The 24503-nt window shown below is 41.8% G+C and overlaps 1 protein-coding gene across 4 annotated transcripts; it reads right to left on the bottom strand.

Annotated features, from left to right (window-relative positions):
• Positions 1-4717: 4717 nt before the first annotated feature.
• On the bottom strand, positions 4718-24368 carry LOC142587855 (uncharacterized). Of its 4 annotated transcripts, XR_012829627.1 has the most exons (6): positions 24224-24335; positions 23278-23474; positions 22823-22917; positions 18882-18974; positions 14589-14693; positions 4718-4839 (listed from the first exon to the last, which is right to left on the bottom strand). XR_012829627.1 is itself a non-coding variant. In XM_075699161.1 (5 exons), exons 1-5 carry the CDS (start codon positions 24320-24322, stop codon positions 4820-4822), a joined length of 408 nt encoding a protein of 135 aa, XP_075555276.1. In that variant the 5' UTR covers positions 24323-24368; the 3' UTR covers positions 4718-4819. The 4 variants fall into 4 exon arrangements, 3 of the variants coding, with proteins under 3 accessions (XP_075555276.1, XP_075555277.1, XP_075555278.1); XM_075699161.1 differs by lacking the exon at positions 23278-23474 and having other exon boundaries at positions 22827-22917; positions 24224-24368; XM_075699162.1 differs by lacking the exons at positions 23278-23474; positions 24224-24335 and adding an exon at positions 23833-24161 and having other exon boundaries at positions 22827-22917.
• Between the last annotated feature and the right edge of the window lie 135 nt (positions 24369-24503).

The following is a 24503-nucleotide window of genomic DNA, read 5'->3' as shown; positions in this document are numbered from 1 at the left end:
AAAAGTTGATGGAGAATACCTTAGCAACTTGCGATTCGCTGATGATATTGCCTTGCTTAGTAACTCAGGAGACCAATTGCAATGCATGCTCACTGACCTGGAGAGGCAAAGCAGAAGGGAGGGTCTGAAAATTAATCTGCAGAAAACTAAAGTAATGTTTAACAGGCTCGGAAGAGAACAGCAGTTTACGATAGGTAGCGAAGCACTGGAAGGGGTAAGGGACTACATCTACTTAGGGCAGGTAGTGACCACGGATCCGGATCATGAGACTGAAATAACCAGAAGAATAAGAATGGGCTGGGGTGCGTTTGGCAGGCATTCTCAAATCATGAACAGCAGGTTGCCACTATCCCTCAAAAGGAAAGTGTATAACAGCTGTGTGTTACCAGTACTCACATATGGGGCAGAAACCTGGAGACTTACGAAAAGGGTTCTGCTGAAATTGAGGACGACGCAACGAGCTATGGAAAGAAGAATGATGGGTGTGACGTTAAGGGATAAGAAAAGAGCAGATTGGGTGAGGCAACAAACGCGGGTAAACGACATCTTAGTTGAAATCAAGAAAAAGAAATGGGCATGGGCCGGACATGTAATGAGGAGGGAAGATAACCGATGGTCACTAAGGGTTACGGACTGGATTCCAAGGGAAGGGATGCGTAGCAGGGGGCGGCAGAAAGTTAGGTGGGCGGATGACATTAAGACGTTTGCAGGGACAACATGGCCACAATTAGTACATGACCGGGGTAGTTGGAGAAGTATGGGAGAGGCCTTTGCCCTGCAGTGGGCGTAACTAGGCTGATGATGATGATGATGATGATGCCATTGCGACTTGATAATTCTTTGTTTTGACGATGGCCTCGCTTTACATGCCCATGTTGAAGTGCGAATAATAATAAAGAGCGGACTCTGCAAGATCGTTTCATCACCTTGCACGAAGTATCACGTTGCGTAGTCCTGCCCTAGAAGAGTTGGAAGCAACACTAGTTAGCTCGACCTCGCAGGAGCAGCTACGCTTGCTGGAGCTGGAGCCACGAACCTGAAGGCGTACTCTACCTCTACACTTATGAGTCTGAAGCCCACATGTGAAGAAGCAGGACCAGCTTTCTCCACTAACTCTCTTACCTTTTAAGGCTTCTAATCAAGTATCATAGACGTACTTCCACACCTTTGAAAATATGGTTCCTTTTTCAAAGCAACAATCAACCATTTCGAGCGCAGCCATATCTCGCTCTATGTGCTGCAACTCGGCTGTGTTAGCTTTGCATCGCAGTAAATTGCCTAATTTACACTGCGGTAAAAATACAATGACTGATCTTAGTGCGGGAGAAACACGGGGAAGGGGGAGATGGAAATTCAAGAACATGAGCAAAACCACAACAAGGTGAAAGCCGGAGCCAACGCTTCGACAAGTGGACTTGTTTTGGCAAGTGGCCTTCAAAAAGACAAGTCCACTTGTCGAAACGCTGGCTGCCTGGTTCTCGTTTTCCTCATGACCTTAGTGCAGTCTTAGTGAAATTGTTAGGAGGCTATCGAACACTCGCTCTATTATTATTGTCTCTACGACGAACCACGCCAGATTCTGGGGAGCGTGCCTCAACTTCATGTCATACGTGAGTTCCTAAAAATATGGTATCAACCTTTCTTTTTGTTCAGAATGCACCACCGCCTGTTTTACCATACTATAATAGTAGTACGGGAAATGCTGAATCATAGAGACGCTGCGTCTGGTCTAGTAGACGAGCGTAATCCGAAATCTGGTCTTATTTCACTCCTCGCTATTTTTTCTTACTTACCCAGACTTCCCACTCTCTCTATTTGGCAATCTGAGACGCCGTACGTTTTGGGAGGTGAGGTGTAGTAGAGGTAGAATACGGCGTTTTTTATATGCAAGTGCCGAATTTGGATTTGGTATTGGCCACTATATCTTAATGCATGCAGTGCAATCTTAAACCACCAAAAAGGGGCCAGGAGCCAGTAGGGCTCTACTGTTTAAGCTGCCACCACATCAGGAATCTCCAATGAGCTTCACAAGCATGTCCTCACCAAAACACGAATGGCGTCCTCTGTGCAATGCTTATCCACTACCTCCATATAGAACTTGGCAATACGACTCTGACCATAAGTGTATTGGGACTGCAGACCACTTGAAAGAGGCCATAGTTACATGTATAGTGCAGTAAAGCATGCTGGAAATCTCTGGATCAGCATAGGAGGCCACTAGAAAATGAACCTGGCAACAGTAAACGCGCGAACATGCGCAAGAGGATCGCGTGCTTGTAAAATTGTATTGAAGCCAATACAACTAGCTTGCCTGCAGAGAATTGCATAGTTCTCTCCTGCGGTTAAAATAATAAATAAAATAACGCACCTTCGTAAACCAGTTGGTCATAACTTCGCACGCAAACAGCGTAAAACGGGAGTAAACTGAAATACACAGGACGGCGTGCGAATTACAGATTACTTGCAAAAAGTACGGACCTAAACAATCAAAACATTACTGAATGAACTGAAGAAAGGGGGTTAACCGAGGGGCCCGGTTTTTATTATCATATCATAAGGAGCCAACAAACACTGACACCAAGGACAACATAGGGGAAATTACTTGTGCCTAATAAATGAAATAAAGAAACAATAAATAAATGGAAATTAAAGTGGATGAAAAAACAACTGGCGGCAGGTGGGAACCAAACCCACAACCTTCGCATTTCGCGGCCAGTTGTTTTTTTCTTCCACTTTAATTTCCATTATTTATCGTTTCTTTATTTCATTTATTAAGCACAAGTAATTTCCCCTATGTTGTCCTTGGTGTTAGTATTTGTTGGCTTCTTAAGATATGATAATAAAAATCGGGCCCCTCGGTTAACCCCCTTTCTTCCCGTTTATTACATAACGAGGGTCTCGAATCCGGCAACATTGACGCCTTCAGGTAGCATATGTGGGTTTATTGACCAGTTGCTTTCACCCAAAAAGATCACGTTCTCGTGTCGCCTGCGGCAATAGGACGTTCCACGTCCACCGCCAAGGTCTGTGAGTAGTGTCGCTGGCTAACACTCCCAGGGTTCTACTAGGACACATAAATACCCAAGAAACTCGATGGCAAAACGGCTCCGCGGTAGCTCAGTTGGTAGAGCATGGCACGCGAAATGCGAAGGTTGTGGATTCGGTTCCCACCTGCGGCTAGTTGTTTTTTTCATCCACTTTAATTTCCATTAATTCATCGCTTCTTTATGTTATTTCTTAAGCACAAGTAATTTCCCCTATATTGTCCTTGGTGTCAGTGTTTGTTGGCGTCTTATGATATGAAAAACAGAAGACATTAAATTTTATAAGTACGATACCTGAATACATAGGTGCTACAAGTGTGCCGCTTTACTCGTGTACAGTCTGTGCATGTTTCTTTTGAAATTTTTGGCAGAGTGCAAGCCTTACATGAGAGTAGCTTATGGCTTCTCACTGGTTCATCAAACAGTCCATAAACTGTAATGCCGAATAAGACAGCCACTAGCAGCCATGCATGAATACTTCCATAGTGCTGCCTTTGTCATTTGTTGAGGAGCAAGCCTCACTGGTGCTGTCCGTAAAGTAAGCTCTCCATTACTGCTTAACGTTCGGGTAGCTTTGAATTTGTGCACTACAGTTCGAAACAAAAACGCGCACCACGTGTTTGTGATCCAGGGACGCACTGTTGTCACTAATGGCCTCTTAATGCTGAACAACGCTCCTGAAGTACGCTGCATCTATGGAGGCGAACACGATCCAGCTGCTTTTTGGAGGATATATGACTAACGCTAGAGGAAACGCTTCCTTCAGCACCCATGCATTGGAGTAAGTAAACATATAGGCACCGCTATAACCGTCAATAAAAACAATGTTAGTACAGAAAATGATTGTACGGTGATACGAAGCAATGCGGTTGTTGTATTTACCAAGGAGTCTTACCATGGAGTTTGTGGAGCCTAGTAAGGGTAAAGTTGACTTCTCAACACAAGTCAACAACAAGCGCGGAAACCGAGCAGTGATTCATAAGAAGTGGGCGACTGGTAGGGATATCTTGGGCAAGTACACGCCTCGTTGGCTATGGTGGCGCCATCTAGCTAAGGCGCCTGCAGTCTTGTAAACGTTATAGGTACTAATGGGATATTTCTAAAGAATATATGGAATGAATCATTATATACTGTGGATAAGCACGTGGAAAGTGCGAATACGTGTTTTTGCTGTAGGTTTTCTGTATTTCTGGGTTTTTTAAAATAATTTTGGCCAGTATAGAGATAAGTACCGTTGCCACCATGAGAGTGTTTGATATAGCAGCGCCTTTGTGGTTGCCACGATATAGCCCAGCTTTTCCTGGAGAGTCAGTACACCATCTCTTTGGGTGGGATACAGTGACAATCGTCTGCAAGTCTGTAACTGGTACCTTCTATTAGTAGCTGGCGGAAATTAACCCCCATGTGAGATGCAAACAGGGAACCAGTGCAATCTCGGAGCACCCGCACGCTGGCACCCCCTTGGTGTTCACAGATGTTGTTTTTGAATTATTTGCGATGCAAATTGACGTTCCTGGCGTTTTGAAATGGAGAGCCTTGCACAAGTCAATGTGTATATCAAACGCAGAAAAGAAAGCACAACAATAAAAGCCAGGACGAAAGCGTCCTGCTGAGCGTTGAGCTAATTATATCCTTTCCCCTGTTCTTGGTTTTGGCAGAATGAATCAAGCATCTCAATTATTTCGAGATATTTATTTCATTTACATCTGCGTACACAGTTCTTTTCATTTCGCGTAGTAGCTGTCGAGCGATTAGGTCTTCAATATTTCTTCAGCTCACCACAATCCCGTAGGTACTGCAAAGAGTTCGAAAGGAATATAAGCAATGGTAAAATTGTGGAAATGATTAGCCCGACGCATGAAAACCTATCAAAGTGCATGCATTTCTTGCTCATAAACAATGAACTAATAATAAAATTATGGGCATGCTATGAGCGTCTCGGAACCTATGTGAAGCAAAGCTATCTTGAAGCGGCTAATCAAAGGCTTTAAATTTGCCCCTTTCTTTCATGTGGCTTTGGCACAAAGTATACTGGAGCCCGCACACGTGGTCTCGTCGCAGCCGTGCTATGCGCCGTGACACGCGTTTCGATCATACGAAAGAGCTAGTTGCCGTTAGCACGGTAGAAGTATACGTGCTATTGCGACCTAATGATTAAAGCATTGGTATGCTGTGCAGAGTGATGAAGGTGTCGATCTCCCATTGGACCGATATGCAATTATCTTTTTTGGTTTCAACTCTTTTGCAAGACAGCTGCAGCAGGCAGCAGCCGTGGTCAGGAAAGTCCTGGAGGAGTGACAAACAAAGCTTCGCTTTAAAGACTTCTACGGGTATTATCACCATGGTGTATCATCGAGGGGCATGAATGCTAGCTGCGAGCGTTCATCGCGAATACTGAATTTAATTGGCAATATGGGGTGTGAAATGTTTTCACAAGTTGCCTGTGCGCGCCGGCTTGACTTAAATGTTATTAGAATATATTTTACACCCCAAATGTTTCTACGCCACAAACCGTTGCACAAATAAAGAAAAGAAACTAAGCACACATCGAGGAGGCCAATCTGTCGAATGAAAACTTAGCAATTTTAAATATTCAATTTTTTTTACTTATGTATATTGTCGGACGTGTCAAAACTGTTTAGCAGAGAAAAAATCGGTTGAATTAACATGGCACTTTCACTCTAACGGAGGAGCAGTGACAGCAATAGGATGCTTTATCGCTGTGCACTTGCGCTCTCGGACGGTGCTTCGTCCATGGTTCTACCCATATGCGGGCAGTGCTGGGCACTATCAAAGATACATGTATGTTAGATATTATGTTCGATGCTTTCTGGGTATCTTGTATCTGTATCATTCTGGCAGCGGTTGTGGCAACAGGAACACAGACTGACCAGCGTTCTTTGTATCCGCAGGCTTGTGTCGTCGTCTTCCACTCCCCGTGACCAACGTACCGCTATCTGCTTCCACGTGTGTCCACCCGGCCTACAGCAGCTGCGCCACTCAAAATCTTCGGTGCTATCGGAACCAGCGTTGCGCTTGCGCCACCAGCCCACCGTGAGAAAAGGATATAAGGAGGCGCAGCGGTACCGGCACCTTATTCTGGCAGCGGTTGTGGCAACAGGAACACAGACTGACCAGCGTTCTTTGTATCCGCAGGTTAGTCATATGCGCTTGTATCATTGTCATTTGTGATTCCAATATTGCTGCAGCCGCTGCCAAACATTGCTGCTGAATTTGTGTTAACTTGTACTGCCAAGCTTGCGTCGTCTCGTGCGGCCTTCCGGGTGTGGTCGGTGAACAATGCCTACTAATGCGGAGCTTGCCAAAAGAATTGATGACATTGAATCTAAGCTTGGAAACGTAAGCGAAAAACTTCTTGATGACATTTTTGGGAAATTTCTGCTGAGGGCGAGCAATTCGGGCATAGACGTCGTAGAACTTAAGCAAAGAACTGATAGTTTAGAAACTAGCGTGGAATTTCTAAGCAAACTCGTCGAAAAGCTGAGCGCCGAAAACAAAGAGCTGAAATCCGAAAACAAAGCTTTACAAGCAAACAACAACACTCTCAAGAAGAAAGTTGGCGAACTGGAGCAATATTCTCGATTAAACAACGTCGAGATTAAGGGCATCCCTTGCACGCAAGGAGAGGACTGTGTGACAGTCATACAAACTATTGGCAACAAAATTGGTTGCCCAGTAACGGCCAGTGACCTCGACGTTGTTCATCGTGTTCCTACTAAAACAGAACATAAAAACATCATCGCTCGCTTCTGCTCGAGAACGAAGAAAGCCGAGTTCGTCGCGAAAGCACGAAAAGCTAGACTCTGCCTGAGCGATATTGGCCTCGCAACAGCAAAAGAGAACCCTGTCTTCGTTAATGAACATTTAACACTTGAAAACAAAGCTCTCTTTTCCAAAGCCTTGAGTCTGAAAAAAACGAAGAACTGGAGATTTCTGTGGACAGAAAACTGTCAAATCAAGGCCCGGAAAACAACTGAAAGCCGCGTCTTTCGCATCGCAACCGAATCCGACCTTTCAGTAATAACCTAGCTCTAATCCACCTTTGCGCCACGCCTGTCCCGTAGGCAAGTCTCACAATTTCCACCTATCTCACAGCTAACCAGTTAAACAATCTTCTTTCAAATCATCAGCGATCTGTCTTGCACTTGAATGCGCGCAGTCTGCGCAAGCACTTCGATGAATTCTCCGATCTCGTTTCTTCATTCACCTTCCCATTTTCAATCATCGGAGTATCTGAAACTTGGTTGAGCGACCACGATAAACACCTTTTCTGTTTTTCTAGTTTTATTCCTGAATACTCCAATCGTCCGTTCAGCAACCATGGCGGCGCAGCGCTGTACATCTATTCAGATATTACTTACAACCGAAGAAACGATCTTAAACTTAATGTAACTAATTGTGAAGACGTTTGGATTGAACTTAAAAATGACTTCCTCAACATGGACAACAAAGACCTAATAATTGGTTGCATATATCGTTCACCCTCGTCATCAGCAATAGACTTCTGTACTGCTCTCCATAAAGTCATGGGACTGCTAGCAGATGAAAACAAAAATGTAATAATTATAGGCGACATCAACATTAACCTCGCTGATAGTACGTCTACTAATGCTTTACATTATTCTGATTCTTTTAACAGCTTTGGTTATGAATGTTTAATTAAGATACCGACACGATGTGCTAACCACCCCATAGGTACATTAATTGACCATGCATTATCAAATTTGGCATATCCACCAGACGCAGGTGTTATGATGACCGACATAACTGATCACTATCCTATATTTCTAAATTTTCACTACACTCATGGCTCCGAAAAAATCACGTACACGAAGTTTATATTAGACAAACAATCATTCCTTGAAGCCGTGTCGAACCTTGACTGGTCCCCCATTTTTTCTACAAATGATCCACAAAAAGCATTTGCACTGTTTATCTCTATGATTAAGTCATGTGTTGATCGTCATTCCGTTCAAGTTAAATGCAAGAAGAAGTACGCGTCCCCTCAAAATCCATGGATAACAGATAAGCTCTTAGCTTTAATGCGCAAAAAGGATAATCTTTATAAGAAAACCAAACGACAACCATTTAACAAGAATTTAGCCATCCGGTACAAAAAGTTTTCTAACCACCTTTCTGCCACATTGAAAAAAGCTAAAAAAACATGGTACGAAAGGAAAATTTTGGAATGCGATAAAAACGTAAAAAAGAAATGGGAAATTGTTAACTCCTTCTTAAACAGGGCAAATAATCGCGAAGATATAACAGAAATTGCATATCAGGGTATGGTATACAAGACCGCCAAAGAAATAGCTGATGCGTTTGCTGATTTCTTCTTTAGCAGCGAGCTACAGCCACCTGCGCATGACAATCCCGTGCCCCAGCGCCTGCCACATTCTTTCTTTTTATTTCCAACTACATCTCAGGAAGTTCTAAACATTATAAACAACATGAAAATAACCGGCGCCGGCATCGATAAATTACACCCTTCCCATATAAAATTAATTGCACCCCTAATAAGTGATGTCCTTGCTGACATAATCAACGTCATGTTTAAATCAGGCAGTTTCCCACAAGAGCTAAAACAAGGCAAGATCACCCCAATTTTTAAGAAAGGTGACCGCTCTTTAATTTCCAATTATCGCCCCATCTGTGTATTACCATTCTTTAGTAAGGTAATCGAAAAGCTAATAGAAAAACGTTTAACTAATTACCTTACAAAATTTAACATTCTCTCACCATTCCAATACGGCTTTCGCTCGGGTTACTCGACCGAACTGGCTCTCGTTGCTCTAACCGATCAACTAAAACTAGCTATCGATGAAGGGAATTATGCAGCGTCAGTGTTTGTAGATTTAAGCAAAGCGTTTGAGAAAATAAATCACCGCATCTTATTTCGTAAGCTTGAATCATTGGGAATCACCGGCCCAGCGCTCTTGTTACTACAAAATTACTTAACAGACAGAATGCAAGTAGTAACCATTTCAGCCGTTCATTCTAAAACCATGTTCACTAATATTGGTGTGCCCCAGGGTTCCATACTGGGTCCGCTTTTGTTTTTATTATACGTGAATGATCTGCCTAACTGCCTGTCCTTTTCGAAATGTATACTTTATGCAGATGATACTACTATTATTAATTCCAATAAATGTATTACAACCTTAGTATCTAACCTTAATAGCGACTTACACAGCCTGATGGAGTGGTGCCAAACTAACCAGCTACAGATAAACCCGTCTAAAACAAAATTTGTTGTATTCACTTCCCACCAACGAACACTTCACTCCATTCCTCCTATCTTATTAGGCGGAAGTCCTATCCCTGCAAGTTTTTCATGCAATTATCTTGGCATAGAAGTAGACAAACATCTTAAATTTACTGAACACATAACCAAACTAAAACAGAAGATTACCTACGGGATTAGGGTACTTCTAAAAGCACGAAACATATTTGACCATCAAATATTACTATCATTATACTTTTCATTTATTCATTCCCACATTATTTACTGCGTTACTTGCTGGGGAAACACTTACGTAACCCATTTAAACTCATTGCAAATTCTACAGAATCAGGCTATTAGGATAATTACATTTAGCCCATATAATAACAACGCCTCATATCTTTTACGAACTAATCACATTCTTACAGTCACACAACTCGTTAAATATAATCTAGGTACCTTTTTGTTCCGCCAAATCAATTACACACGATGTGATAGCTTGTTACCACAGTCTTCTCTATTAAATACTAATAGCACTAGGTTTGCAATAAATAGGAACTTCATTTTACCTAAAATCCATACTAATTATGGCAAACAGAGCGTTCATTTTTCATCCATCGCATTTTGGAACACACTACCAGTTTACATAAAAACACTTAAAATTCACGAATTTAAGAAACAACTAAAAGATTACATTATGTCGAATACTGATGCCTAGTCCATACTCATAACCATTCTTTCAGGGTCCCTTCATTTCATTTTCATTGCCATACCGTTAGGCTTCTGTTTTTGCATCACATATACATTCGAGTTAACAAATTCTACTGTGTTCGTCACGTCATCTACGCAGTTACTTCATCAGTTGTCAACGAGATTGTGTTACTGAGCTTTTTTTCATGACATTTATGCATATGTAATTCTTCAATCATGGTATTTATACTAAAACCTGTAATTTTCTAACCATTTGTTGAAAACTGCTGTACTTTTGTTTTATTACGTTTACTTTGTAAAGGAGGTCCCATTGCAGTCTTTGACTCCGGGACCTCCTCCTGAATATTAACAACTTGTAATCATTCTAATGATCTCAATAAAAACCGATTCTGATTCTGATTCTGATTCTGAATACATATGGCAAGACGTGTACCAGTTTTTGTATTTCCGATGCATGAAAGAATGTATCGTCTATCTGAAGATACAAGATGCTGTAAGAGCATCACCGGGCTAAACTGCAAACGTTGACTGAAATCCGCTTCTCTAGCTAATACTGCTGCCACTAAGCCACTTGACTAAAACTCAAGGCAGTGACATACTTTTATCTATCTACCAAAGGCCTTCAGCGAGGGCAGGCGGAGAGGTTGGCGCCTCCCTATTGGTGGAGCCCATTCACGAGGTGAAGCTCGCGACCCTAGGGCACGAACAAGCGCGCGAACGTCTGCGCGCAGTCGAGCTTTTGGGTGCTTGATTTTTTTTGTTTTTAGTTAGGCCGGTGCCACGACGCTTGTTCGTAGCCACTGTACTGTACTGCGTACGTCTGTGAGCGCGGCGTCTTTCGCGCAAATTTTGATGCCGCAGTATTGTCGTTATCGAAGCTTCTCTGCATGGTGTTTGTTACGAAGTTGGAAGAATGCACGAATTTGGTTGCCTTGCATCCAGTGGCTTTCACTAAGCAGTGATTCCAAGGATCGGCTGCATGTGTGTTTGACTAATGTAACATAGTTCGAGCAATGCAGACATATTTACTCAGAATATTACACTTTCAGCAAGAAGGACAAATATTATATTTAACGAACATATAACGAGCAGACATAAAGAACATTTAATTAAAATGAAGAAAGATCGATCGGACATGACAAATTTCCAAGAAATCATTTTTGTTCATACGCGTTTACTGCTTATACATTATATAGATATATTATAACAAGTTTACCATCGTAGTGTCTTAAGATACAAATGGAAATTATCGTATAGGATACAATAATTGCGGTAGTATCTCCTATATGTATATCTCAAATACGTGTTGCCGGAGTATCTTCAATCACATAATGATACAGCTGCAAAGTATCTATGCCTAGCCCTACGTGCAAAGGAGAAATGTTGGATTGACGCAGCGTGTCGCAACCCGCCTGCTGGACAGATGCAACAGTGCCCCGGAAACTAGGCGTCTCTGAATGTCGGCTTCACGAGCGCGACCGGAGGTGGTTGCACGTGTGACCCATTGGCACAGCCCGAAAAGGAGAACGACGATAAACAGCCCGTAAAAGTCATAATCATCTTCAATAGCTTATTTTTATGTCCACTGCAGGACGAGAGCCTCTTCCATACATTTCCACTTACCAGTGTCTCGCACTCGCTAATTCTAATTTGCACCTTCAACATTTCTAATTTCACCACTGGACCTAATTTTCCGCTCTTCTCTACAGCGCTTCCCGTCTGTTGGCGCCCATTTGGAAATCGAGTGGTCCACCGATTACTTGGCCTATGCAATGCGTGGTCGGAATAGCTACATCTCATTTCTGTCAATGTCAATAGAATATCGGCTATCTCCGTTTGGTCTCCGATCCGAATCGCTCTCTTCATTAGTCAGCGTCTAGTGAAATAACACATAACGTTAGCTTGACATTTGCTTGTCATGAAACCAGAGCATATACGCAGCAGCTCAGCGGGAACGCTAGCATGCTTATATTGCGCGTGCGCCTTTCCCGGCAGCAGAGAGCGAAACCCTGCGCTGGCTCTGCTCACGAGGCGTTTGAGCGCCTGTTTGGCGGTGCATCCACTTGGCAGCGTCGTTTTTACAGTGAGACGCCGTAGGCGTTTCAGAAGACATTGTATTCTTGCACGCGCCGTCCACACATGCACCGAAGGCATGACTGCTCTACAACGCTGGCGGTGGCAAGGAAGATGTAAATGCGCCTCCAGTGTCAGGAGTATTGCTTTTGTCTTCAACCGAGTAACAACGTCAGTATTATTCAGCTATTTTACTGTGCCAATTTCTCTTTGAATTAAGAGTTGACGTGTCAAAATTGGTGTTATACCCTTCGAAGCATGCGATGTAGGGCCTGGAATGGCACTATACTAGTTATTCTTCTGCTGTATGTGCGCAGGACTGATGCCGTTGCCAGTGAAATGTATCACTTTGAGATCATGCACCATAATACTGTATTGAAATTTTAGCTTCAAATATATATGATAAAAGGTACACGCTGCGAATGAAATATTTTATGAGTGTTCATGGCGGTGGCAATGCCTAAACGTTTGGACTAAGAATTCAGTCGAGACCTTAAAACCTGGTCACAGCCTCTTTGGCATTTCAATATTGCAGCATCTATCCTAGCATACGGAAGCTTGTATATCGACCACCACGGCGACGCCGACGCAGATCATGATGGCGAAAATTTGAATGGAGTTTGTATACAATTGCTATCAGAGTGATGTTTCAGGAATGCAGACTGGTATATTGTCTGGAGTGTGAGATGTTTCAAGGCCAGCCTAATGTGCCTACGTTTGTACAATTACAAATTGAACTAAGAATTCACCACTACATCTGTTTAGGTTAATCTATTGTACATTTATTAAACATAATAAACATATAATAAATCAACTTCAGTGTGCAGTAATGTTGGAATGGGAAGTTATTATACTTCCCTCTAAAATTTCATACGGTTGCTTAGCTTGATCATGGACGTGTTACCTCACGTCATATTGCAAAATTACATTAAGGAGCAAAGCGAGTAACCTAGAGATATTCTCATTGTACAGCTGCAAAGAAGGGCAGTACAATTTGTTCATGTACGACAATGCCTTTGGTGAAGATTTTCATTTCTTGTACACTGCCTTTGGCACACTTTCAGTTTTTAATGCAACTACGGTTAGGATGTCCTTTGGCTAGGTTATAACGGTGGCGCACTTTCTAATCCTTCACGAATCGATTTTTTTTTTTCAAATAGAAGGAAGCTATATGTGAAGTCCCAATGCCAACCTGTATAAGGTATGACATCAATGCCAGGTATAGATGAAAAAATTATGAGAAAGTACTTCAAATAATATTTGGTTTATCTCTGCCGAAGACCTCTACTGCACTGTGAAAAAGAAGCAATACACGTGTCAATAAACTGGCATTGCAGAACATGAGTATCCACGAAAATAAAGGGTCGCATTGTTGTGAAAATCAGGCACGAAAATTGTGCACAAAATCCTAATTTTCTTCCTAATATACTAATGAACAGTTAAGTTAGATGCAAGTAAATGATTTGGACTATTATATAAGGGATCGATGTTGAGTTAGTTGGTGTACTACTTGGAACGGCAAAAAGCGTGTAAGATGAGGACAAGAAAAAAAAAAGGCGACATATGCGCGGACTATCAACTTTATGTTTATTGCAACAAGGCAATAATTGTGCTTTTTCAATGAAGAGAACGTTGTTAGGGCATGTGTTGTCGTCCTTTCCTTGTCCTCGTCATACTCGCTGTTTCCCCTTCCAAATTTGAATATTTTGTTGAAATTATTTATTGAAATTATCAACATTGCGGCAAATCCTACCACACTCAAGGACTAAATAAGTTGACTTCGCTGATCCTATAGGCGAAATGAGCCTACATAAATAATTTGTCGTCATGTGAGCAAACACGAAGAATGTACTGACTTCAATACGCAATAAGTTTCCTAGTGCAGTGCTCCTTTTTTCACTTATATTAAGTCCGTCCTTATAATGCGCGACCTTCCTAATGCTTCGTAAAATCTATCGCAATTTGTTCAGTAGGCTATTCGCTGGCTGGGTTCATGCTGCTGCTTTTGTGTTGCCGAATAGCAGGCTCGCATAAAGGGACTGTCATATTTACTACTCTTAGATTGTTCCAGGTTATTGGCCTCGTCTCTACGTATTTCTCAGTGCTAAATCAAGGAGTATCTATATATATTCAATGCAAGAAATATAGGTTTCTCAAGAGCATCATTCCTTTGTGTAGCAAGCAATTCTAACTTCTCAAGGCCTACGTTTCTAAGCAATATGCTACAATTGTATGTATGCCTATATCGTGCCAACACCAACTTTTTCATTGAGATGATCACCGCATCTTTATGATGATTGCCATATTACGGCCCGTGTGCACATCAGAAGATTGGCGAATCAAATGATAGTACACTTGAAATCTGCACAAGAATTTCTATTACGCCAAGGACGTGTACTAAAAAGGGGTAAATGTGTCGTATATCCTTAACCACTTCAGGAAAGCTTCGCGCCAGGTATATTCGAAAAAGACAGTAGCATCTACCGAATTTAGTTTACATAAATGGTTACACTTACCACAACTGCACTCGCATACGTCGCCCCTATTATTACATAGGTGAATCTGGTTGTTGGGGCAATGATGATGTCGTCGTACAACCTCGCAGTGATTTACATATTCCACTGAATAAGAAAATAGGAAAGACGTATTATTACAACCCCGTCTTTGTTTGGTAAACTGTTCTTGTCTGCGCCACTGAACGGTAACGTTGTGGTCAAGGTGCATCTTTTAATATTGCATGCTGCTCCAGCATAAGCAATTTAAACTTTTTGATAAGCTGTCTTAAACCGGTATTTGTGATTCTATTTCCTCCAGCCGCGACATATGAGGAACTTTCGATAAATTTGTCACACACAAATGATCAATTTGAAGGCGGTGCTAAAGGATTTTACTCACAAAGAAAACATATTGTTACGGTGATATCTCTGGCATTTTCTAAAGAGTCCACGTAATGAGAGAGTAATCATACCTCCGTTTAATGTATGATGTAGAGCTATAGTTATATTACGTTTTTTAATACAGAAATTGAATCACCGGAAAAAAAGAAGTGTACAAATAATTTGTTCGGAAACTTTCTCGAAACTATTTGGTGGATTTACGGCAAGTTGACAGTACTGGCAAACGTGGTGGACAGTCAGTGAACGTGTCGTTTGGATCCATACACACCAAGTTTGAGTGCAACTAAAGGTAAACTTACTTTGAGTACACGGAGTGTCTGATTTACCCGTCGCGGGCGAAAAGAGGTCACGCTCAAAAATGTGTATATATATATATATATATATATATATATATATATATATATATATATATATATATGCGTGTGTGTGTGTGTGTGTCTGTGTGCGTGTCTAACCAATGAACAGCGTTCGCTCAGCCGAAGCAAGTAATGACGAAAGAAATTTCGAACAACCACGACAAAAAAACTATTTTACAAATCGTGTGGCAGGTGGGCGAGTTTTCGTCAGGGGGACTGAACAACCGAACACTTTTTCTTTAAGCTTCGGGATGGAAAAGGGCATACACGTGATCACATGTGTACACGTGGAAAGAACGCGTAGGCAGCACAGGGTATTATTAGCAGGGCTTTACTCACTACCGAGTGATGAGTGTCATTGTGTTGATGAGTTTTCTGTGAGCATAATAAACTGTCAGCACTCTCCGAAATGAAGGAAAATAAATTTGCTCGTGGCTAGGTTGGTCTTCACCAACACCACATTAGATCCGAAGCTAAGGCTGTCTCGAACAATTTCCCTAAAAACAATAACGGAGTTACTCACGCTATTGCCGAGTGCTTTATCGTTGAAGACTCTACCGCACAGCTCATCGCTACATCAAAATGCTTCAATTTTGACGCGACTACTAACGTTTGGAATTTGAGCTTCTTAGAATATAAATAACTTTGCTAGAAGGTTGAGACTTCAACAATCGTTTGTGATTCCCCTTGATAAAACAAACGGTCTGTGCTGCCTAGCAGTAAGCAATGGACTAGGTTGATAGCCTAATTCACCACATCTCCCCTAATCCTTTGTCCTTTATGAAGGATACCAACCATTTGAAGTCTAGCATCAAGGACACTCAAATAATTCTTATAGGTTTCCTTGTTACCATCGTTGTTAGTTTTTTGCTGATGAATAGATATCTCTAAAGCTGATGAAGATACGGCAATGTGAGCAGCACTAAAAAATGTCTGGTCAATACACCCGCTGAGTGCTACACATTACTCACACACCCTACAGTGGTTATTGAACGTAACAATGTAGAGGTTATTTGCGCTCATTGCGCGCACGTCGAAGGAAAGTATGGGAACGACAACTGGTCCTAATTAGGTGAATATTCTATGGCAGTACTAAAGAAACACATTTATTGCTTGTCGCAGCTAGAGGTCCCAGGCCTTAAAGTTTTTCATTTATGACGTATTCTTAATTTTGCCTCATTGGCAAGTTTATCTCTTAAATTTATAACATCCTTCAGCTGTGGTCGTCCTACTGTTTGCTTTTTGTGACGATTACTCGCCGCAGAGTGTAAATTTCCTGGAATTAACCGTGTTTGCCAAGATTAAGTACAAAGCAATCCAGAAAGTGTATTGATACCGATTAATATTTCTGCTGTTACAGCAGTCAAGTCCGGCCCTACAGGACAGCATTCGCTGGAGCTACGCGGCCCGTGTTATGAACACGTGCTAGAAGAAAGTTAATTTCATCGCTAAATGCCCTGAAATATTCGAAACAGATAACTGATGGTGCTCTCTCCAGACCTGGCAAGCCTAACTGCGCCAACATAAACAAAGGTAAATCATCTAAAGCAAATATTGCAGAAATATATCGTTACACACTTTGCCACGTTGCCAAAGGCTTCAGCAGTCCTTAAGAAAAACCACGGTATTTTTCCAAAGCTCGTCGCCTTAAGTGCCTTGGACCCGCCTCGTGTAGTATACAGAAAAACTAAAGAAGAAAAAAATACGTTGTTTTATGTATGCCAGTTATGAACACTTGCCGTGGAGCTGCATGTAGGACAAGGAATAAACCACGTTGACAGGTCTACCGTCACATGATTACCACTCAATAAGCAGTCAGCACTGCTTCTAACTTCTCTCTAAAAAAATTATGCGTGGCTCTGCTATCGCAAACACCATATTTCAGTGGAGCTGGGGGAAGGCCTGTAAAGTAGTGCGAAACCGCAGACAAGAGACACGAGCGCTGGCAACGCGTCCAAGTGGTGTCCGCCAAAGGCGTCAACTACGACGTGCACGATTCCAGTGGTCAACGCCATAGTAGACGCCGTGGTTGCCTCCTCTCTGTAAAGAGCGGCGGGCGAGGAGGACATCGAGGAACCCTAGCAGCCGTTTGAGAAGAACGCCCCTACTCCTTCACCTGACTCCCCTGTCTCGCGGACCACAGGAGAGGGCACGCATCTGGGCCGCGTTCCTCGCCCGCTTGCATACCGCTCCTTTTCCCCCGCTAGGTTCCGCCCACCCTCGCCACGTCGTTATGCTGCGTGGTGCTATTTGCATACTCTGCTTTCACTCGGTTTCAGCTCTCTCCGCCAGAGCGACGAAACTGCGGATGCAATGTGAAACCCAGCTAGATTATAACAGCTTCATTGCAAAAGAAAAGGAACGTTACTTGCAGCCCCCTTAAATGTCATATTCCTTCTCGAATTAATACCCTGTACATAACAGTACGTTCGTCATACAGAGGCGCTTTTAGGATGATTTATCAGCCTCACGTCAAATGTAACAAGTCTTCGGAATTTCCCCGATGCTACCATGGTAAAATTATTCTCCTCCTTGAACTATTGAGAAGTTACAATATTAGAATCAGGCTTTCCGGCCAACTAGAAGAAGCAAATTTGTGAGTCCTACCTTATTTATGTGTTTATTATTACCACGTTGGGTAATAATGACAACAACATTAAATCCCAACCGATTAGAATAATATTTCTATAGGTTGCTTCACATTCCACACGTCATTTACTACCCCTTTCACGGCTTGCATCGTGCTGACACGCCTCCTTTCTTCCCCATGCCCCTTTTCGCGCTGCCTTTAGTACAGCTTACTGGTTTTCTTAATATAAATATATATTCTTTTTTTCGCCGCATGCACCCTGTTATGAACTACTATTATCTCGCTTACATTTCTCATACCATGCCCTTTCGCGTTACGTGATGAAAGCAGTGGTGACCACCTGCTCATGGCACGTTTGTAGTTAACAGGCTTTTCACAGCCCATCTCTCAATTCATTTACATCTCTGTAGATGTGGAAGGACTCCTCATTCAATAGGAAGGACGAATGTCTATCGAGATGTGTTCATCCTCGCTGCGTTGTCTTCTCAGCGGCAGCTTATTTCGCAGTATACCACGTGTTGGCGCAAAGGTTATCACGTATTACCTATCGCTACAAGGTACCATGCACCGAGCAAAGTCTCTCATCCTGCTAAATCGTCGGACAGTTATAATCTGAACTATATGCTGCTGCTCATGGTTATTGCCTGTTTACTCCTCGTTCCCTCGGAAGAACTGCAAGCGATTTGTGAGATTGAGTACATTTATCTATCCCAAACGATCGTTATCGAGGTCTATACAGCGCCCTCTCAAGCCATTCCGTATTCTACTGATTGAAACAGAGCACTCGATACGTGTTCTACTCGTTTCCTCGCTGTGATCGGATCCATTCGAAAGCACTTGCAGCCGTTCAAAATCTCTCGTCGGAGTGGCTGTGAGATCTCACCCCGGCATGCCAGCTGGCTAACCAATAACCTTGACAACTTTTCAGGCCCCCAGCATTATGTATATCAACTATAAAACACTTACCGCAGTAGCACTGGCATAGATTGTTCTCAGGAATAAAGCATGCTCCTTGTTTACCAACAACGCAATGCGGGTGGCATTCCACTGGCAACGATACTTGAATAAAGAAAGAAACTGTCAGTTCAAGGATCGTTCGGGATGTACCAAATAACGTAAGCTAACTAAAAAGTGTTTTTTTGGCGGACCACACTATAGTCTAGCCTGCATTCTTTTGTTCAAATTTACCGGTTAAACATTCAACGTGAGAATGTCAAGAATAGCGCTCACTGGAAAGATAAAACTGTGGTGACACAGGTGCTTACATTCTTGTTGTAGTATCTTTTCTACATTGAATCTCTCCATTAGGCATGACGTTCATCCATTACCCGTAACCTGATTAGACATGATGTCTGCATAAACAATTGTAAGCAACTGATGTTGCTTAAGCTATGCACTATATCTATAGTAAGAGAAATAGGGTGTGCCACGTATTACATAGTAAAGTTCATTCTTGCCTGATTTGAAGATAAAAATTATGGGAATGGAAGGTGAATTAAAAATAACGGGCAGGTAAATGGTGAGATTGGATTAGCCAAGTTACCGGCGTAATTTAAAGGTATGTAATCAAGCTTCTCGGCACACTAGTTGCATCTAGGCTGCAATACAAATTAGTATTCACCATTATATTTCATGTGGAAGAGACCCATATGAACAAAGGTAGTCGATTTTTTCGCGTTGGGCTGCTATGCACGAGGTCGTGCGATCAAATCCGGGCCTCGACGGCGGCATTTCCATGGGGGCGAAATGCGAAAGCATGTGTGAACATTAATCTAGGTACATGCTAAAGAACTGCAGCTGGTTCAAATTATTCAAGAGTCCCCCACTACGGTGTGCCTCCTAATCAGATTGTGTTTTTGGCTCGTAAAACCTCAGAATTCAATTCAATTAGGTCAGTTTTTGTTCGTAAACGGACAGATAATATCTCTTCACTTTGTTAATCGCTTTGCTCCCATTGGTGCAGCTTGCGTCCATTGCTGCAATCCAATGGTGATTTTAGGGACCATCACAATAAAAAAACAGCAGTGTTTGCTGTTAATATTCAAAGCCTAGATAGGCAATTGCGTATGCTCAAATTTTGGCTTACTGCAATAAACGACCGCAGCATGCAATATGCGCATGGATGTTTTGTTACACAGACTCACAGATAGCGTGTCGCATATTGTGCCTTGCAAATTTTATCAGAGCGTGTTATTCTAAACAGCTAGAGATATGGGACATTGTATTTTGTAAACTGTAGAAAAATACAGCTGCAAACACCTAAAATTAATCTCATCCAAGCCCCGTCACTGCCATTTAGTTTCGGTCTACAAGGCCATGCAGCAGTGTGTATCTATCGCAAACCATTGTCCTGTGAGGCATACTCAACCTTCAGTTGCGTTCACTGCTTCTTTCTCTTTTTATGTTCAAATACGTTTCTTTTCATAGCGCAGAAAAACAAGCTATCATTCATGGCCGTCCTTGAGCAGAATATAATACGGCCCTGGTATGCCACGTCGCGTCTTGTGCACACGAAATCCAACCACGCTTTTTGTTCGCACAGAAGAGGCTGCTGCGAGATGAAAATACAAGATTTTGCGTTCTACCAACAGCAGTCGCCTCTGCAGCACTGCAAAAGTTTAGGCATTGTGTCTCTCGTCCTCATTTTGTGTGCCTCACACATGCGACGCGCGGAATGCAGATCCTGGCTTTCTCAAACGAAATATTTATTGAAGCAATTTTCGAGCGCACATTCGCCAATACATGGGTAAAAAAATACGTCTGCTGCTTGCGGTCTTACTTCTATGTTGTACAAACACCCTAGCGCCAAAAAATTGCGACTGTCGCTTTTATCATTGTGAATTTTTTCCCCTCATAAATACGTACACATGTAACTACTAATGAATAGGTTGGTACAAGTACGTGCGTAAAATTTTGATACCGTCGTATTGCAAACCAGTGACGTCACTCGGGCGTGTGGCATTCCCAATATACTTTAGGTGGCGAGGCATGTCGTAGAGAGGAACGTCGGTTTTATTGGCGCTAATGAGAGATCTGCGCCGCATGTACTATACGAGGTTCGCGCAACAATTTAGAGCTGCCCTTTAAGGTGCACGGATATTTTCACTTGCCAAATCTAACGTTCTTGGAAAGCCACCAAATTGCGTCAAGGCCCTTTTAATAGTCAAAAGGCTGCTTTTGCGGCCTACCCATCTGCTACACTGGTAGTTGTGAAACAGCTGCTTCAGGAAGAGCTATGATAAACTGGGACGAAAATCTACTATGGTGAAGTCAACTCACATATATTCCTGCGGGCTAATTAAAGAAACAATGGGCGCGGCAATGCATCGAACTTACGCAAGTGTTTCTGCTTTAATTGTAGAAGCACTCAGAGTACGGAATCTCGCGATACGCCAAAGAAATATAGATGATTTTTCTAATGCAGACTACAATTCGGATTATATTACCAAAAAAAGCACTCCTGGCCATAACCACATTATTTTCTGCCGCTCAAGTTGTATCTGTTTTCTTTCATCAAACAAATCTGAACGTACTACCACGCCTTCAATACTTTATCTCTCATAGGTACCTATATTAGTGTTTCTAGATGCGGTTAAACAACATCTGCAGCTTGCACGTTTTAGATAGCTGTGTCATAAAGGATGATAGAACTACAGCACACAACCTTCTCAAGGATATTTTCTTGATTGATCTTGAATATGCGTACACATGGTTCGTATACAGGCTAAATAGAGCTTGTTATAACAGGCCGAAATAATCATAGAGTAGCCCAAGAATTGTTTTTCGTTTGTGCTGAAATAGCACAAAATGATGGACTTGTAGGCGATATTAAATCTCAAAAACAACTTATCAGGAAACCATGACTTGCTAATTCTTTAAAAAATACCTAGTTAATGATGACTTAACGAAAACGTGCCGAGGACCTCCCAAGCCTATTTATTGAAAATAAATTCTGTGGATTCTGCCAATTTTCATATCCGTTTTAAATTCCCCCAACAACAATTTTGGAATGGTTATATTTATTCTCTACTGCATTGTAAAATTCATAGTAACAAAATTTTGTAAACCTTCTTGCGAAAACTTTCAAGGCGCTTATCTCATTGTTATAGCTTACCTCAAAAAGCTCTGCAAACGAACATGGTTGGAGAAATCATACAATTCCTTTCTTTCACAGTAATGTATGCAGAATTAATATATCTTCAAATGCGTTAAAATATTGCCTTGTATTATTGATCAGTGTTAGAACGATCGCCAAATAACCTATATTGAGGTATCGAAATAAATATATCATCTGTCATAAGGTATTTTTAATACTGTTGATAACAAAACTATCTGTGTATTTTGAACAAGGTAAATACTGTAGCTTGCGCTTTGCTGCATACATAAGGACAGCTTTCCTGGCGTATATTTAGTGACAAGTAAATTTCAGTGAAGTAAAAGTTACCGAACTCTCACACACGCTTAGACTGAAAACACCGAGATAGAAGAGTGCCAGCACACGTCTCACAAACCGGTGGTAGTAAATAGTCAAGTTATGTGTACTTAAATATATTCCATCTCCTCTCTATTTATTGTGAAAGCAAAAAAGAAAGATCAGCTTGTCCACGGTAGTCGAAAACAAAGTTATTCATGTTTAGTTCATTAGGCAGCTAACCTTTTCTCAATTACCATACCTTCAAAGCTCCACATTTGCCAAATAAACACTGAACTTGAATGCGTACTCCACTGCTCCGGCTAATCTCATACCGAGAGATACTCTCTCGATATGGGATAGTATCTCGTTATGCACGTTTCTGTTTTCGATGCCTAAGAATTTGCTCACAAAATAAATATACCATAATAAAGACATAATCTTAGCTTCTATATTACTAATATGCAGTGAAAATTAAAAAAAAGTTCAGGTATACTTGCTTCTGCCTTTCTCGCCCTTCACATATCCGGATAATGCTGCTGGCAGAAATATAAGGAAACACAGAGCTGTGTATTTTGCTGCTATTGTTGGCTGTAATAAGGAAATACCGTGAATTAATATTTCATAAATTGAATCAACCTTAGTGGATTAAACATGATAGCCTAAATGTGCGAAAAGGATAGAAGACTTAGATTAATACGCATACGCCAGTACATTTTTGTTAATATGGAGACATACTTAATTTCTTAAATTTTTTTTTTACTCGCCGGTTGCCTGACATCACAGCTCAATGGTGTTTTAAAATTGTAGAATACTATCTGTGACAGACAGCTAGGTGCCAAAATTAAGACTCATTCGGTATATATTAATAGCGATAACATTCTCACAAGCAAGTAGATGTGTGACTGTGTAAAACTTCAAACGCACAGACACTGTCTGATTGGGCCTTACCTGCATTTCTAGATGCCTAGGCGAAAAACCGAGCTACAGGGCAGATGAATGCCTCCTACTCGTGCACGAAGGCTTGCAGCAATAAGTAGGTTAGTCCTTTTTGCAGAAATCTTTCCGCAAAGGAAATGTCACCCTGGTGACAAGCGAACAAATCCGTCCCATCTATTTGTTGACGATGTAAGCCGAAACACTGCGCCCTTTAACAAAGGAAGAATGAAAACGTTGTACAGGACTGTGCCAAATAGAAGCAAGACCAGCTGGCTGACATGGACGGTATTTGTGTGTTGGGAGGCTTGACAGGTTTGCATAAAAAGATGTGAAAATTGTACTTTTCACTAGGAAATACCAAGAAAGTTGCTTTATTTGAACACGCACACACACACACACACACACACACACACACACATATATATATATATATATATATATATATATATATATATATATATATATATATATATATATATATATATATGTATATATATGGAGTTTCTTTTGTTAGGAAATTTTATAATTCATAGAAAACGCTAGCAAGTTCGCCAAAACACCGCTCACCTTCCAGCCCGCCTGTGCCATTTCTTCGCTCAAACGAACCTTCATCCCATGTGATGCGTACTTTGTTTGGCACAATGAAAGCTTACATATAAAACTGAGAGCACGCGAGGAGTCCCTGTCTTACAAAGTGACAGCTATCGATTTCAGACGATAGCTCACTTTTCACCGGCTTCAGTAATGGACCTGTTTATACAATGCACTACCTTTCGGATCACTCCAAGTTGTAACAGTTTAGGTTTTTCTATGAATTACAAGTTCTTCGCAACGTCATTGTCATTTTTCAGAGCAAGCTGTTATGGATCCATTCCATGAGCCGTTCCAGTTGGCGATGTCCGCCGCCAGCGCCGCATTCGGTCGCAGCTATTGCCAGCAATGAGAACAAAAAAATCACCATGTTGTTCCAGCCAGCATCGAACCCGGGTTCTCTGTGCGGTAGTCGGCCACTCTGCCATTGCGCCACGTAATCCTTCCCTTGTGGCTGCCGCAACATGTCCAATACACGCGTCTTAGCGCGCGAAGAGCCCCGCGAAGCGAAATGCACACCGCGTAGCTTCGACACCAGCACACTTCGCATTGCAGTTGGATATTATTGTATCAGGTAGCATGCAAGGAATCCATTGTATAGGTAGCGGTACAAGGTACTATAGAGAAAGTGTGAGGAAGAAAAAGAA

The sequence above is a fragment of the Dermacentor variabilis genome, chromosome 7, assembly GCF_050947875.1.
Source record: "Dermacentor variabilis isolate Ectoservices chromosome 7, ASM5094787v1, whole genome shotgun sequence".
NCBI classification, from domain to species: Eukaryota; Metazoa; Arthropoda; class Arachnida; order Ixodida; family Ixodidae; genus Dermacentor; species Dermacentor variabilis.
Note: the sequence above shows the minus strand (reverse complement) of the source record. Positions and strands in the feature narration are given on the sequence as shown.